The sequence below is a fragment of the Amphiura filiformis genome, chromosome 13, assembly GCF_039555335.1.
Source record: "Amphiura filiformis chromosome 13, Afil_fr2py, whole genome shotgun sequence".
In the NCBI taxonomy this organism is placed as follows: Eukaryota; Metazoa; Echinodermata; class Ophiuroidea; order Amphilepidida; family Amphiuridae; genus Amphiura; species Amphiura filiformis.
Genome location: NC_092640.1, coordinates 22,766,952 through 22,784,720, shown reverse-complemented (window position 1 = coordinate 22,784,720; position 17,769 = coordinate 22,766,952). Strand labels below are relative to the sequence as shown.

At 35.4% G+C, this 17,769-nt stretch overlaps 1 protein-coding gene across 1 annotated transcript in view; it reads left to right on the top strand.

The window, feature by feature from the left end:
- The first annotated feature begins 1,310 nt into the window (after positions 1-1,310).
- Positions 1,311-17,769, top strand: part of LOC140167498 (fucolectin-3-like) — a 32,455-nt gene continuing 15,996 nt past the window's right edge. The window contains exons 1-2 of the mRNA XM_072190804.1: positions 1,311-1,552; positions 6,985-7,104. Of these exons, the coding sequence (XP_072046905.1) occupies positions 1,426-1,552; positions 6,985-7,104 (247 nt within the window). The 5' untranslated portion in view covers positions 1,311-1,425. The remainder of the gene's footprint in view (positions 1,553-6,984; positions 7,105-17,769) is intronic.

Below are 17,769 nucleotides of genomic sequence, written 5' to 3'. Positions count from 1 at the left end.
TCCAGATGAGTATTGAACATATTGTGTTAAGTGCATTTGAATATGACGTGTAATTAAAGTCCATTTTGGTCTTACAAGCACTCTTTGTATTCATTGAAGCCAGTGGCGTAACCAGTGGGGGGGGGGGGGGGGCAAGCTGCCCCGGACACAAAAAAACTGGGGAGAAGAGCAAAAAAAATTGGGAAGGGGAAAAGGGGGGAAGGAGAGAAAAAGAGGGAAGAAAAAAGGGGAAGGAGAAGAGAAAAAGGGGAGAAAAGAGGAAGAAGAGAAAGGGAAAGAAGAAAAGAAAAAGAGGGAAGAAAAAGGGGAAGGAGAAGAGAAAAGGAGAAGGGAGAAGAGAAAGGGAAAGAAAGAGGAAGAAGATCTATACTACTTTCATTGTGAAATTTTGTACTCTGAACACTGGATTTTTAGCTTCTAATATGCCAAAAACCATGAGCTCCAGGGGGCTCCTCCCCCTTGACCCCCGCCGGGGCTTTGCCCCTGGACCCCACCCGTTTATCACTTCACGGCAAGCCGCTCGCGATGCGAACATAAATAATACAACTTTTGGTCAAAAATTGGGAAATTTTTCAATCTTGCCCCCCCCCCCCGGAAGGTCAGGTCTGGTTACGCCCCTGATTGAAGCTCATTGGCTTGCTTTTTTTTATAGTTTTATAGTACCGAATGGTAACTGCACTACATACTCAGCAATTGGACCCACCTTTTTGGATTTCGTAGCTCCGAAAGACCCTATATTTGACCAAAATAGAGCTCCGAGATCCCTTGATTTTGATAATTTCAGCTATAAAAGACCCCAAAATTGCTAATTCCTCGTATTTCTGGTTTTTTCAGGAGATTTTTAACCATAAAGCCAAGAAAGACCTTTGATTTTGATTGTTCGCAGCTCCAAAAGTCCCTAATTGACTTGTTCGCAGCTCCAAAAGACCCCCTTTTACCGGTACGCCGTCAGCTCCCAAAGACCAGGGGAAAATACCCACCAAATTTTTGATGTGCCCCCCGGTAAAAGACAATTATCTGCAAATGATAAAGCAGATACTGCTTTATATGCCATCTCTCTGTCCATAGCTTATCCTATACAATGTAAATGTCAAAGTTAAACCCCTTTTTGTCAATATGCCTGCTAGTGCAATGCATGTCAATTGTTCAAAGTTTCCAAATCATCAAAGTGTGACCATGATACAATAGATCTTTAAAGGTTACAGGTAAAAAACTCAAACCGAATAGGGTACAACTTGCTAGACTTGAGACCAGTCCTCGTTTCCGGAGTTTAGGCTTAGGGTTTAGGGTTGGTATAGGGCAGTCTTGTAATAAGACTAGTAGAGTTGTACCCTGTTCGGTAATCGCTCCCCTCAAACAGGATACTAATTATTCAGTTGTTGAATACAACTTCAGCAGCAGAAGCAAGAGAACTAGTGGTTCAAAATGTTGTTCAAGTCTCTATCCTCTCACCAAATCATTTTGACGGTGAGCATTTATGTGATACAGTCTTCAGGGGTAGTTGCCATTAGCACAACTGCAGTGACTCCTACTGACATCATACTAATGCCAGGTAAGCGATCTAGTATATTCGTGCATTATAAATCATGGAATAAATATAGATTTGAACAGATTTTGTATTTTAGAAACGGGATTTGAATTTAAATTTTTGCCAGTGCAATTGTATTATTGTATTTTTTGAGTGCAATTGTATTATTGTATTTTTTCAACTCATCTTGCTGCCAGGTTTTTGAATGTTATCTTGTCTTTGAATATTATCTTGTGTTATTTTGGTTGACCCCCCCTGTTATCAGGTATTCATACTTTTTAGCAGCTGGCCTGCTCAGTGCAATTTTGTCTGTGATAGCTATTTCATTTTCATTTTTATCTATTTTTTTCAAATATTTAAATCCAATTTTCTTGCAAGCAGCTGGTCTGCTCATTATGTATCCCCCCTTTCCAAATTTAGCCCCCTTTAAAACAACTGGTCTGTTCTGTGTAATCCCCCATGGTCTAATTTTTTGTTTGGTATTATTAATTACATGTATTTCTAATGTGCAATATTTGATGTTTTTATATATATTTAAATGTTTCTTGTGTGCAATTATTCTAAATGTAATTTGATGTTTTTACAATTTCTAAATGTTTCTTTAAAATGTTTTTTGATGTTTTTATAATATTTAAATCAAATTGTAAAATCCATGTAATTCAGCCATTTGGCTGCAATGTGTTTTAATAAATAATTATACTATACTATACAGAATAATTTACAGCAATGTGTTCAAATACTAATCAAATGTGAACAGAAAGAGGTAGAAATGTATACAGTATAATTTGTCACCAGAAGATATGTATAACACCGCAGCAAACACAAAAATGTTCTTGAAACGTTTATTCAAAACATTTTAATAACATTTAAATGTTGGGTTATATAAAGGTCATGAAAACGTTTTTAAAACGTTATTGTAAAATATTTTGGGCAAACATTTTTGAAAAATATTTTTCAACACTTAATATACACAAATATATCAACACTTAAAGACCCATTGAGTGATTCCAGCGCAAGTGTAAAAAAATTTAAATTGTTTATAAATTGCTTAAAAATGAAGGATAAGTCATTCAAATTGTCATTTGGTATTTTTGAAATGAAAAATTTGGCAAAAAACGAAGAAAACATCAGTATTGACAAAGTTGAATCCCCATTCAAATACATGTAGCTAATTTATATACTGTCAGTATAGTAACCACTAGCAGACTATGTTAGCACATCTATGACAATGACAAAGGTACCAAAATCTGAATTTTGATGATTTTTACGATCGTCCGGATGAGCAAATCACTGAATGGACCTTTAAATAACATTCTGTTTAGAATTGTTTTGCATCACGTTTTCACAAAATGTTTTATAAATGTTATTAAGTGTTATTAAAACGTTTTTATACCCTTATATAACCCGACATTTAAATCTTTTCTGCAAAACGTTGTGTGTTTGCTGGGACATATATAACATAGTGTGTTCCTTACCAATTATCTTTCACAGGTTTTGACTTTATTTGCATGAGTATCAGTTATATATAAAGTAAAAGTGGCAAAAAGGAAGTATTTGGAAGATTTCATTTATGGTAGAGTGCAGCGTTCATAGCATTTCCTGATTTTGATATATATTTTCTTATGTGGTGACTACGAATTTGAAATAAAACGAGGGGTTTACGGAATACGAATCTTAGCAAAATCAATGGCATAGTATGGCGTTTTCCCTAAATGTTACTACAGTCTTCTAATGTATGTTTTTATGACACTCCTCATTGCTAAAGCAGTAGTGCATAGATTTCTTTAATTTACGGGACAATAATAGGGAGAAGCATGGACAGTCAATGCACTCATGGTCAAAAGTATCTTTGAAAAATAATCATAATATTTCGCTTAAAATAATTACAATTTTTTCTAGATATCTTGCAAGCGCAATCATCCATGATGTGATTGGGTAATGACCCTTCGGAGTAGCGAACCTTGTTGTAAATTCGGAGTACCGACCCTTCGGAGTAATGAACCTTCGGAGTTATGACCTTTCGGAATAAGGACCCTTTGGAATAACTATACTATACTCTTCTGAATCACGAAGCGTAACCGGTTTATCCAGGTTTAATAATATAGAATAACATCATGACAGTTCAAATTGTGATCCCGGATTGTGATGTGTACCTATATTCAATAAGGGAGTGTTCATAAATATTTTGGTGGGGGGGGCGTTGGAAAATATTAGGGGGGATAAAAAAAAATGGGTCCTAAAAAGGGGGCATGAATGTTAAATATTCAATTTTGTAATCTCAAACTACAAATCAACAAAATGTGCGCACTTTACAATTTGGGTATAACACTATGAATCCAATGAGTAATAACTCCAAACGGTAATTTTTAGCTAATGAGTTAATGACCATAGGGGTTCATCCCGGGGGATGAGGGGATAACCCCCCCCCCCAATATTTTGATAGGGAGGATTGTCCATACCAAAGAGCTTTTAAATAGAAATAGAGTCGCAATAGATTATATAATCTTTTGTTCGTTTGATGCCGATTAGAAGTTGCGACAGGCTATTCATAAAAGTGGTACCATTGTTTCGAATAAAGGGGTTCCGCCATTAAATTGGTCACTGATCCGGCATCATTTTAACGCTCTACACAACAGGCGAGTATCAATAAGTGACCACACTACAATCATGTGTAAGGGCATTCATGTGTAAAGTGGTACCATTGTACTCACGTATCCCAAATGTGTGCTTGTGTGGGTCTGAAGTCTATAAGGAGGCTTTAGCTGTCGATGCAATCATCTTTACCACCCACCTGACGTTAAGCGTTTCATTTAAATAAATTGAATGCTCTTGCTGATCGATTACACATTAGAATGTATGAAGGCTGCCATGTCCAGTCCATATATCTATATTACACTATAATGGTAATCGCTATAATTATGTATACATGTAAGTATAAGTATAGGCCTATAAAGGTTGTTTTTAAGAAATTTCCATTTAATTTTATTTTAAGAAGGAGATTGGTACAGAAATAGTGGCGTACCCAAAGAGGGGAGGGGGTTGGGGAGGGGCAGATTCACCTCTGTGAGAAGTCTTGGGAGGGGAGGAGGGAGGAAGAGGGGATGAGGGGATATGGAGAATGAGAGAGGGCTGGAGGAAGGGAAAAATAAAAAGATATAATAAAGACAAGTAGATAAATAGAAATATAAGGAAAATTATGGGAATGAGAGAGGGAGGGTGAGAGGGGACAATGAGAGCGAGGGAGTGATAAAGTGTAGGCCTAGGAAAGAATAAGTGCAGAGAAGGGAAAAGAAAGGAATGATGAATACATTTAATAATAATTATTAGGCCTATATAATAACTAAACACATAACAGCACTGGGTAGCCATTCGATGATGTCAATGCCTTTATTCGTTACGTAATTAAAACGCCCAGTCAGATGTATTTCACACCTACCAAACACAACTCACCCAATTTCGCAAACTGGACGTTGAATGTACACTCTCATGAATATTGATTGGCAACATTTTCCAATATGTCAGCGCTCTAATCGGAAACAATAGAACAATAGACCCTGCAGAGCGTTGGTCCATACAATCATCCCCCCAATGTTGATGCCTGTATATGGGTTTCTAACCAAAATTAACCCCCTTTTTTGGTCATTTTAAAATAAAAAGTGCCAGTTTTTTTCGCGCAAATTAATTCCAGTTCTGTTCTATATTTCACCAGTTTAGCTATAAAATGCAAAAACAATTTTTCGCGCTTCGCGCGCATTTGTACCATAAACTTGTTTTGTCGGCAAAAGCTGCTGGATTCACTGCCTTCCAGAAATTTTCTCCAACCCCAATGTCAAAAAGAAATCTATGCCACTGTTAATGATGTATATTTTTGGTTTCTTTTTTAGGACATGAAGGGGGGTCACAAAAATTTTAGACCATAAAAAGGGGATAACAAAAATCCACCCTTTTTTAGGGGGAATTTTTTTGACGTCCGAGGTTCCAACTTTTCCACCCCCACCAAAGTATTTATGAACACTCCCTAAGTTGGGTAATGCAATCAAATGGGACATCCCCATGAGATTTTCGATGTCTTGTTGACAAAAACAAGTCTATAATCAGAAATAAGTAATGCATTACATCATAATGGGGAATACCCTATGTAATATTAAAACATAATTGATTGCAATGTCAATTTGTAGTTGGTATAAAAACTGAAAGATAACAAAAAGATCTTGGCAGTTCTTTGATGAAATGAAGTGAGCTGTGAACTATGAATTTAAGCACAACAATGTGTTAACACAGTTGAACACTTATAATCAGCGAAATTAGACTTATAGCGAAGGTGCTATACATTCTGTCACTGCAAGAAAGAGACTTTGGATTACTAGTACCCCAAAGTGCGCAGTCATCCCGAAAGAGGGATTTATTTTGATCTTCGTCATCAAGCTGAGAACTGATTCAATACGTTTTTAAAGTCTTTCAAGTGAAACAGAATGAAGAGCTTTTCCTGAAGAGCAAGGAGTGAATGTTGAAAGTAACATAATTTTGAGTGTCATCAACTTCAGTGGTACCATACAGGATAGCATTACCATAACCAAGCCTGAAAGATATGAGGGAACAAACTGCATGTTGGCAGGTTGCGAAGGTGGAAGTTAACCGACTTTAAGGAAGGCAATATGGTCACACATGGACATGGTAGTGATTATTGGTAGGAGATCCTGTGTCATATACTGGGGTATCCAAAAAGGTGGTTTTGTTACATTTTGATGTGCAGCTTGGATTTCAAAACACTGTCTCTTGAGTATTCCTTCACTTAGAACATTCAATTAGGTCTTAAATTCAGGCTAATTTATTCTAGATTACTCATGTTTTTATCCTGTTTTAAAATATTTTAAAATTATTTTCTTATGACGTTTGGCATGAAATGTGCCAAGGGTGGCTGAGGATTGGGGGAGGAGGATTAGGGGGAGGAATTCATATCGTAATTTGATTTAAAAACCCCATTAAAAAATGCCTAAATGGACTCCCAGACATCTAAACCAAGTAAATAAATACAAGAAGTTCATTTAAAAGACCAATACTTGCTCAGAATGATTGTAAATGTGGAAAAAAGAGGTGGGGTTACATCCTCCCTACTTTGTGATTGTTTTTGCCTGCACTCTCTCATTTTTAACCGATTTCCATAAAAAAAGGTGTCAAAATGTTCAGGAGGATGAACCACTTCAAATGAGATGTGTAGGTAAAATGTTGGAACCATTTAATTTTTTTACTATGTAACACAAAGGTACCCCAGGTTGTGACACAGGACCAGGATCAAAAATGATAATCGAAGTTCCTGATAGACTTGGAGAGCTCGATGACGGAGTTGCCTATAGGAAGAGCAAAATTGGAATGTCCCTTTACAACATCGTTCACACCTGATATATGCAATTGAAATATGAAGACTTTTATAGACATAAGGTTTTGTTTGTTTCCAGAAATACCCCTGTTTGGAGAACACTCTAGTCAAAGCAGTATTGGCGGCGGCGGAAGACCTGCCTTGGCTTTGGATGGAAATACAGATGGAGACTATTCACATGGTTCATGTACTCACACAGGTAATAACCAGTTAAAATTACACGTACACCTAATGGATTCTTCCGTGTTAAGATCACGGTCACGGTATAGCAAATTTGGTTGGAACAGCTTGCTTAACCCTCGACCAAAGAGAAGGATGAGAGTAGGGTGAGGGGTGTCAGTGTATGAAAGGCGAGGGTGTGTTTTCTTGAGGGACGACTGGTGTTGTACCAACCCAGGTTTTTCATTTGGCATAATAATACGTTTACACTCAAAATGACTTAAGGATACGATACATGATTTACCGACAAGTGACTCATTTCGGAATGCGATCATGAATTTTGAAGAAAAAAAGTTTCCACAGGCTTCGTTGGGACTCGAACCAGCGATTCTGAACTTCCTTCGATTACGCGTCAAGCGCTTTACCGCTCGGCCACTGTGGCAGTTGAGCGGATAAGTGTAATGATAAAAGATAAATCTCATAATGCCATCTTTAGCCTTTTTTTTACTAAAAAAAGACGCGTTTTGTAAAGATAGATTAGCCGTTTTATGCATAAATAGCACGAACGTTTGGGAAAGGTTTCAAACAAATAATAAAGACACTGATGTGATGATGAAATTACGTAAGTCGGGGAATTATCTGCGTCGCAATGTTTTGTTTTGGTTTTAGGAATTTGACCTTAAAATTTACGACTTCATGACATTATCATTCGAAATCAACAAAAGATATTTCAACAGTATATGGCCTCATTCTTTCTCTAGAATGTTTTGTACATGTATGTGAAATAGCTTCAACAATGGTTCGCTGCATAATGGTAAAAATAGCCTTGACCTAAAAAAGGGCGAAAGGTACCATATTTACGGATTCAGGCTAAATTTAAAATTGATATAAAACTTTTGTTTTTTGATCGATTACAAAAATTAATTTTTGTCGTATAAAGAAATTGTGTGTCACATACAAGGGGTGCAAGAAGAGTGTTCTTCAGAACACAATATAATAAAACAGTAGAATACTAGACACAAAATGATATACACTCTACTATGATGAAATATATTCAACCAACAATTTAATATTTACATTCTATATTCATATACATATTCCATATTCATATTTCAATCTGACAAATAGTATCAATATCCAATTAATTAAGATTATATCTTTAAACTCAATATAATATTCAATTGTTCAACTGCTCTACAAATTACCAATAATATATCACATGTTTAATACTCTCAAATGTTCAAAAACATGAATTGTTAATAATACATCACATGTTTAATAACCACAAAGTTCAAAACATGTACAAATTTGTATGCAGTTTTAAACTATTAATGTTAACTAGTAACGCGAGCTTTTGACACTAGTTCACATTAAATAAACAAAAGTTTCAACAAAGGAAATCAATCATTAAATACACAAAATTAATGATTGTAGGCTTCAACCTTACACGTAATCCCAGCAAACACAAAAACGTTTTAAAAACGTTTTAAATAAGTTATATTTTGGCTTTTGGTTTAGGTAAAAACGTTTTAATAACATTAAAATGTCGGGTTATATAAAGGTCATGATAACGATTTAAAACGTTTTGTAGGAAAACACACTACAACAATATTTTAAATGTTTTCAAAAATGTTATTGTAAACTATTTTTGCAAACATTTTGCCAAATATTGTGTCAATACTTAAATAACATTATGTTAAAATATTTGAACTCAGCAAACACAGAAATGTTCTTAAAATGTTTTTTTCAAAACCTTTTAATAACATTTAAATGTCGGGTTATATAAAGGTCATGAAAACGTTTTAAAAACGTTATTAAAAATATTTTGGGCAAACATTTTTCGCAAAATATTTTTTCAACCCCAAAATAACATTTTGTTTAGAATGTTTTGCATCAAGTTTTCAAGAATGTTTTTGGAATGTTATTAAAACGTTTTATACCCTTTATATAACCAGACATTTAAACGTTTTCTGTAAAACATTTTTGTTTGCTGAGCAGTAGATTATCAAAAAATGTTTTTTAAGGTTATGAAAACGTTTAATACTCTTAATATACCCTTTATATAACCCGACATTTAAACGTTTTCTGACAACCTTTTATAACCTTTTGCGAATGATGTCGAAAACGTTTTGTGTTTGCTGGGATATGCTATCAATTAATACACTCAAATATAAATATTTGAATCAAAAATTACCCTTTTTGGTGTATTTGGAATTCAAGCATAAATTATTACAATACACAAAGTTAATTGCAGGATTATCCAAATACCAAAATTAGGTTTTCAACACTAGATCAAAACAAAATTGTTTAGTTATCACAACCTTATTGTGATGTCCACAATTAGATGTAAGATTTAAGAATCATAAAATACAAAATTTATATCTTTGGAACAAATTCAAAGAACAAATTGATTTGCTATCAGATTCACTGACAATATTTCACAATTAAACAAATCATGACGTTTCCTTGAATGAAATTGTTTCAACAATGTTCCACAAGCAAGTTATCTCATAATTGGATAACTAATATCCAACACAAGTATATAATTTCACAATTCAACAAAATAATAATGAATTCTTATATATTTATATGATTCTTTGCAAATCTAAGTTTTCAAAGTTCAATAAAGTTGATACCGACAATGTTTCATTACGTTTGGGTTTTGGAAAGAACCTTCTGTTAAATCATGCATGACTCAATTACAAATCTCTACATCCCTTTCTTCTTGTCTATTGATATTTTGAATAGTGTTTATCTTTCCCTAATAGATAGCACCCTGATCTTCCTGCATATCAATATGCTTCATTTACATTACATTACAGAGATCGGACACTAATCCCTACCATAACAAACCATGTAAAGGTGATATAACAGGTCTATATTACAGGATTAGATTAGTAAACTATGATCTATTTGCAAGTATTATAATATATTGATTGAGCAGGAAAGATGTGATACTATTTTTTTGTATAGTAGTCTAGTTGCCGGCGTGCGATATTTTTTTTCCTAGTCAACATTTGCATCACATAATACATTTACATGATATAGGCCTATGAGGCTGGATTGAGCTGTGTTCAGTTTTATACGGCGGATTTATTGCCATAATTCAGCATCGAAGTGGTTACGTAATCCTCTTGGTTACCAGATCACGCTATTTTGGTATGCCTTCGAGTGCCATATACTTTGTGTGGTGATTGTTTTGATCGTGGTTCATTACTCAAGAGCGTGATCCCGTTGACATAGTAACATTACGTAACTTTGATACTGAATAATTACCTCTTACTTAACAAAAGAAAAACAAATTTATTCCAATTAAAATTCTACCAGTGTTCGAACCCACAACCTTTTGATTAACAGTCGAGATCGAATACCACTACGCTGTGAGTGCTTCTGCCAGAAATGCGTTTGTTCATCATACTTATTGATTACGGAATAAATCGCAAACACACGATATATATATATATTACTTGTCTATTACTAATGAATACGTATATGGTCGAATCCAATGAAAAGTGTACACGGCATGTTCAGGGCCATAACTTATAAGTATTAATCAATTGGCATTCGTTTTTATATTGTGTTTATTCGCCTTGATCATACGCTTCGCGCCATATATGATAATACCCCCTTCTGTGAAAAATTTAGACACAGAGACCCCAAAACATGCTATTTTTACCCATTTTTCAAAATATTTCTTAAGGTATTTTTAAAAAGATCTAAATCAGTTATGAAAAGAAGTCATTGGATTGAATCTAAATTGATTTCCTGAAAGGTGTGTATTCAAAGCTTGCCTGTTCAATTTTTTACATATTTGTACATAATTATGAATTTTTTGTGATAATTTTTTGAGTCGTATTTTTGAACTTTAACTAAGAAAACAGTTGATCATAGCACTAGATATATCTTTAAAAATGGAAATCACTAATAAATGCGCAATTGATACAAGCTTTGATATGTCCAATACTGAAATGCATTGCATTCGGACATCTTTATTATTGTGTTTAGCTGCCAGAAATTCTAAATGGCACAAAGGTAGGTTTGGTAAAAAATATGCATTACCTCCGAATACATGTTAAAAGCTGTGTCATTTCCACAAAGTGAGAGAATAGTAAACAATAGTTAGGCAATAGGTGCAGGGTAATACACTCTTTATTTCAAACAAGTTTCAATAGCCTGCGTTTAAATATTTCTGAGATGTCAACAATAAAAGCAAGTATTCGTAGGTAAATTTCGGTAACCGAATGTTACCTACGAATACAATTACATCATGACAGTTTTGTGAAACACCGCCATTCATGCCAATGCCCATATTGGTACATAACGAAGGCCTGTATGTTTGCTATCAAATCATATGTCAATGAAAGTTGCGAATTCACATACATGCCCACCATGCAAAACTGAATACGGCTTAATTGTTGAAAAATATGTACTGAAATAGACGACGGTCTGCTCATTTGAAAGAAAAATCAGATTCAAAGAAGATTAGAAGGGATAAATACTTGGATTTGTCAACTGTCATGTGTGCTTCATTTTAAATATTTACCGACCTTCTGGTTTCTGAGTAATTTGTGTCCAAGTTCATTTATTCGAAGGTAACTTTTGACGTTTTCGCTAAGGTTACCTACGAATACCATGGAAAAAAACGACTGTTCTCATTGTCTCATGATCTAGACAACACAGTGATGGACCCTGGTATAAAGCTAATTGTAGTTGCCCTCAAACGAAAGGCCACAAGACGTAACTGACTCCAAGATGGACTTCACAAGTCTGCAATAACGGTTTTAAGCGATTTGTGTGCAATTAATCAAATTAAATTCACTTTAGTGCCTTTGTTTCTTACTTCAATCCTCTTTCAACCGCTGTGAACCGACATTATTAATACATGATAGGGTCTTAAGTATCAATAAACGCACATAAAGAAAATAATACATTCAAAGTGCTTTATAAAATGAAGTTTTGATTGCGATATCCACCAAAAGTCTAATTCTTACCTACAAATACTGAAATGTTACTTACGAATACAGCATAATACATGACATGTGTAATGAAGTGTCCCTACCAATGGAAATTAATTGTCAAAACTTTAAGCGGTACCCCAGGACACTATTATTACCCATATACGGATTCATTCAACAATTATTTATTATGTAAAATTGCTGATTAACTACTTGTATATCAAAATGAAGTGGTCAAAATCTTGCTAAAAGCATCAATATTTTTTGATCTAAGGTAATAGCATTTATTCATTTGGACGTACCATCTGAAAGAGATCTAAAACTACCATTTTATTAATTCATTACCATAATAGCAAAATTTAAACCTCTAAACTCAATATAGATATTGTTTAATCGCTCATGTTACCTACGAATACCCGGGTTTCTCCACCTTTTCATTGTATAAAGCGTTAGGTGTATGCGTATAATTCCTAATATTCTTGAAAACATATATCCTACTCGTTCTTATACAATGTGTAAATTGATTCATACTCATTTGATAAATAAAAATACAGAAACTGACCTAAACTTCATTTTCAAAAATAAACTAGCATAAATTGACAAAGATCATATTGATCGCGTTATAAAAATAAAAACAAATATTTTCTGGTTGAGCTAGCATTTTCCTGACAACCTGTGGTCTACATTACACGAAAAAAGCGTTAATGGGACTATTCCATTTGTTTTAGGTTGATTAGTATTGCGATAGTGAAAGCATCCTAGTGGTATTCGTAGGTAACATTGGGTTTTGATATCACATTTACTACTAACACGTCCTGGATTTATTTTTCAAGATTAGTAATGGCACTTTTGGTTCCTATAAGGCCAATATGTCATCAATCAATGGGCAAAAGGAAAAAATTGTGGAGACATTTTTATTTCGGACTTTTATTTTTGGCCCGTGGACACTTTTGGTTGGATTCGACCATATAATCTCCAATCTATGCGGTTCCTATGCAAATGTTGACTAGTAAATTAATATAGGCTGCCGGCGGCGTCAGGTATACATAGAATGTTTTTTTTATGATGATGACATGTATGATGCAAACTCATAGGTTTTGTGCGTTTGGCAATTTGGGAGGGGTGGGGATGGGGGTTCAAAATGACCCCATAGGATTATAAAATCAAAATTTTAATTGCTCAAATACCTCTTTCAAATATATCAAATTATTTACATAAATAAACAAAAATAAATAAATAAATAAATAAATAAATAAATAAACGAAAAAAATTGAACAAATTGTAGCGTAGTATTAAAATCATAAATATAACCATTGCTGGCAGGAGGACTCGAACCAACGATATTGACATTAGCAGTCTGATGCTCTACCATTGAGCTATGACAGGATCTAGTGATAAGGGTCGAATTTTTAGCTTATACAGTGTTTGTCAGTGTTTGTCCGCCTCGTGAAAGAAAGAAATATAAAATCTCAATTTTTAATTTAAATTTATTTGATAATTTTCTAACCTATATTTTCTTTAGAGCAGGGACAAATATTTCCCCTTTATCTAATTTGACCGCTATATAAGAATCTACTTCTTTTATTACTGATTTAATTCCACGATTTGTTCCATTAAGCAATATCAAAGATTAATGTCACACATCTCACAACAGATATTTAGTTGGCTTAGTGGTCTTCCACAGTGCTGTTTAACCTGGAGGTACCGAGATCGATTCCCACCTCTGCCTGCAATTTTTTTTAAAGACTGGGAAATAATAACCTGACATTCGCCGCTGACATTCGTACTTCAGAAGCGGAGTTATAACTTGTTAAACTTTGCTCCTTCCGTAAAAGGGTACATTATTTTGGCACTACATTATTTCTTTTTTTTTTCACATTGCTGGTATTAAATATCAAATGCTCATAATTGGCGGTCACTTCAAATCATCCCCAACTGAACTAGGTTCAGGAATTTCCTCTCATTGTTAATTGTTGGTTAACCCACCACTTGAGAATAAAGGACTATGATAGGTGCAACAGGATTACCTACGGGATTATCTCAAGGATATAATTCTGTTCTCCATCCTTTTCTTACATCTTCTCTGATATGTGCTAGTGTCAATGGTTATTGTTAAAAGGCAATAAGGTGTGTAATTGCAATATTTCCTCTGAATAGGAAAGACTCTCTACATCGGGTTATGTATGCTGGTGGTTCGCAATACTGATATTTAAGAGAAGGTATCTTCCAAATCCAAATCCAAATGTTGGCGGTGGATGAAGTTCATCACAAATTCAGTTCATAAAATGCGTGTAGTCTTCATTCCAGTCTTTAAACAGGTTCAGCTGGATGTTCTTGGGTGAGTTTGTAAAACCATTTAGGTGCACAACTATGCATAACTATCACAAGATAAAGTTAAATATTCACTTTTAGTCACCAGCAATCATGTTTGGATGAATAATTCCTTAAAACAAAGCATGCATTTTCATAGATACTTCAATAAATATAGGTAAATTTACTCACTTCATATTTCTACTTCTACGTTGATACTGGAACAGGACCTGTTGAAGGTATACTTGTCCAGGGTGGAAAGGTGACATCACATGTGTTCACATCGAAACAACCGTGCAGACAATATTTACAGTGCAAGTAAAAAATCCAACTGGTGATGAAGCTAGTAGATCACGATGGGCTGTTGCTGTTGACTGCAGCCGCCAAGTCGTGACCTAAAGTTTGGATCCCTGGGTCTGTTTACGATGATCTGCCCACTGTTGATGAGAGTCCAGAGACCGTGTTGGAATGCTGTATGAGTTGGGATCTGTACTAGGTAGACTGGAAGTAGGTTCCAACATCTAACTGTCCTAGGGAAGTACGAAAACTGGTACACATTGGTGCTACTCTGGATGTTGATGTATGATTGGCTGTGCTGACCACGTACTAGCCTGGTGGGTTTTTGGATATAGTCTGGGATGTTAATAGCCGACTGGTTACATTGGGTTTTGTGGAACATGGTGAGCCTGGCAACGCATCTTCTTTGTTGTAAGGTTGGCCATTCCAGCTCCTGACGCATTGATGTTACACTTGCTGTCCTGTCATAGTTCCCCATTACAAACCGAACTGCTTTTCTCTGTATCTTTTCCACTTGCTCAATATGCTTCTGCTGGTAGGGATCCCAAACAGTCTGTGCATATTCCAGGCTTGGTCTTACGAGGGACAGATAAGCTTGGCGTTTGATCTTGGTTGTGCAATTGCTAAGGTTTCTTCTAACCATGTTCAGGTTTCTGTTTGCCTTCGATACAACTTTCTGGATGTGTGGTCCCCAGTTAAGATCTTCATATTACGTCTCAGTTGACTTGCAGCAATTGCAGATGACGTCATTACACAAACTCCAGGCTACACTAGCTCTTCTGGATCATCTCACAGATGGTGTGTTGTAGAATAAAATTTTGGCCAATTTGCTTCACAAGCAAAACTAAATAGAAGTCTCAATACTTTCTATCATTTAAACTACAAACAAATTTGACGCATCGCAAAAATTGAATTGCTTTTTGGAGATGGACTCAATTCCACCTTCACTCCAAGATCTCATAAATGCAAGTGAAATAAAATGCATCTTGGTTGCTTAGTAGCACCAAGAGTCCTAAATAATTATGCATGTTCTATTGTTATTACACAAAGTTGAAAAACTGCATTACAATGAAAATGGAACAGTCCATATACTTGAACTAAATGGACTGACATAGACTCCCTGGGGGAATCCTATTGTAAATAAAATCAAGAAAGTTCTGTGGATATGGAAAGGTGTGAAATACAGACTTGAACTGGCAACCCATGATCAGGGAAAATCCCTAAATTAAAAATCACTGGAAACATTCTGAACTCTGCTGTGACATTGTGTCTGGCGTGAATTACACTACAGTTTTTATTCCTAGGGCACTTTGACTTCTTCAAATAATTTTTTAATGATAGAGTGAATCCCTGGCCCTCTATAATTACGCACAAAAGATCGAGTCCCTTAAGTTTCTCGTAGATCAATCATTTTTAGTTTTTACAGTGTTTACCCACCACCTAACCCGGAGGATAAGCCTAACCATCTAACATCGAAGTGAGGGAGGGGTACAGGCCCGTATGCGGGGGAGGGGGGGGGGCTGTGGTTGCGAGGGGTGCGACGCAAACCCCCAAATTGGGAAAAGTATACAAAAAGTCCCAAAATTTCAAAATTTGCGAGCGTAGCGTAGCAAAAAAGGTCCAAATTTTGTCCACTTTTCACAAAATCGCCCCCCCCCCTTGGAAAAAAGTCCACTTTTTAAAAATCAGCACCCCCAAATAAAATCCTGCGTACGGGCCTGGGAGGGGAACCAGCAATATGATTGTAATCCGTGATTTTTATTTTGCTCTTGTTAAATTGTTCTAATTGATATGGACCTTATTCTTTAAACTTGATTGTTATGTTACACTGGACATGTCCTTTCATATAAAGCCTATACTTTTGTATTATGTGGGCAATTCACCTAGGTTTCATTATCATTGAGGTATACATAGGACTTTTTATTTTTTCGGAGAAGAGCAGGTAGGGCAACTACTTGTTAATATTTCTACATGTTCATACTACATACTCTGAAAATTCGCACGAGTCCGTTTTTTTTAAATCACATTTTTGTTCCTAAAATGGGGGTTATAGCGCCCTCAACGGGCACTCTCTCCATAGGGCTACATGTAAAGACCAGTTATAGATAAATGGCCCTAAAATAAAATGGACTCGTGCGAATGTCCTCAAATTTTGCATATGATGTAGATTTAAGGGGTCGAGCTGTCTTGTATCAAATATCTCCGAAATGAGAGAAATTTGCCATGTTTGGTGTGAATTTTTGCCTAGCAATATTGACCACAGGATCAAAATTGATGGTGCACATCAATGACCAATCTCTCTAGTTTTATATTTGAGCATGGTCACTTGTGTAAGGTCATAAGAAATTATGTAAATAGGCCTGTATATATAATGTTCCACATCGGCTCACGCACTTTTTTCACTCAGTCGAGATTTCATAACCTTCCCTCGGACCGATCTCCGTGTCATTTGGCTAGAATATGTTGAACACTCCCTAGAAAGATTTATGATACTTATTTGGGTCTTCGGACCTCAACATGTGCCTTAATATATTTTGTCTAGACAGACAATGTCATGTGATTTTGCAGGGTCAGAAACGATAATGTCTACATGCTATTTTGTCAATCAAAATTCGTGAATTTCCCCACTTTTAAAACGAAAAAGACTTCTCTGGTAATGGTCACAGCGAGGAAAATCAAATTTGCGTGCATTCATAACCTACTTCATGCTCAAATCTTTCAATTAAGTGGCGAGTTCTGCTGATATATGTCATATCTACAGAATTCGCGTAACGGAAATTTTGAGCATGAATTCATACATTAAACCTTACCTTTTCAACTTCTCCTCACAAAATTGGACACGTAAGAAGCCCAACATAAGCCTTGCACTGTGGTTACAATAATATTTCCCGATTGCAATCTTCTGTTGATATATTCCATATTTTGCTGGCAAACGCTCCTCGCAATACTTCGTAAATGGCACCACCTGTCAGTATGACCAGTTATTCAATCTCAATTTCATCATTTCAAGGGTTCTCATTGTAGGTTGTCGATGTACGCTTAATGTGACTGAACTTAGTATCTGGTGGTGATACTAAGAAAAATGATTAGAAATATTTGCTTATAGCATTGCGACTGACACAGCGACTGATCGCGCGGGACCG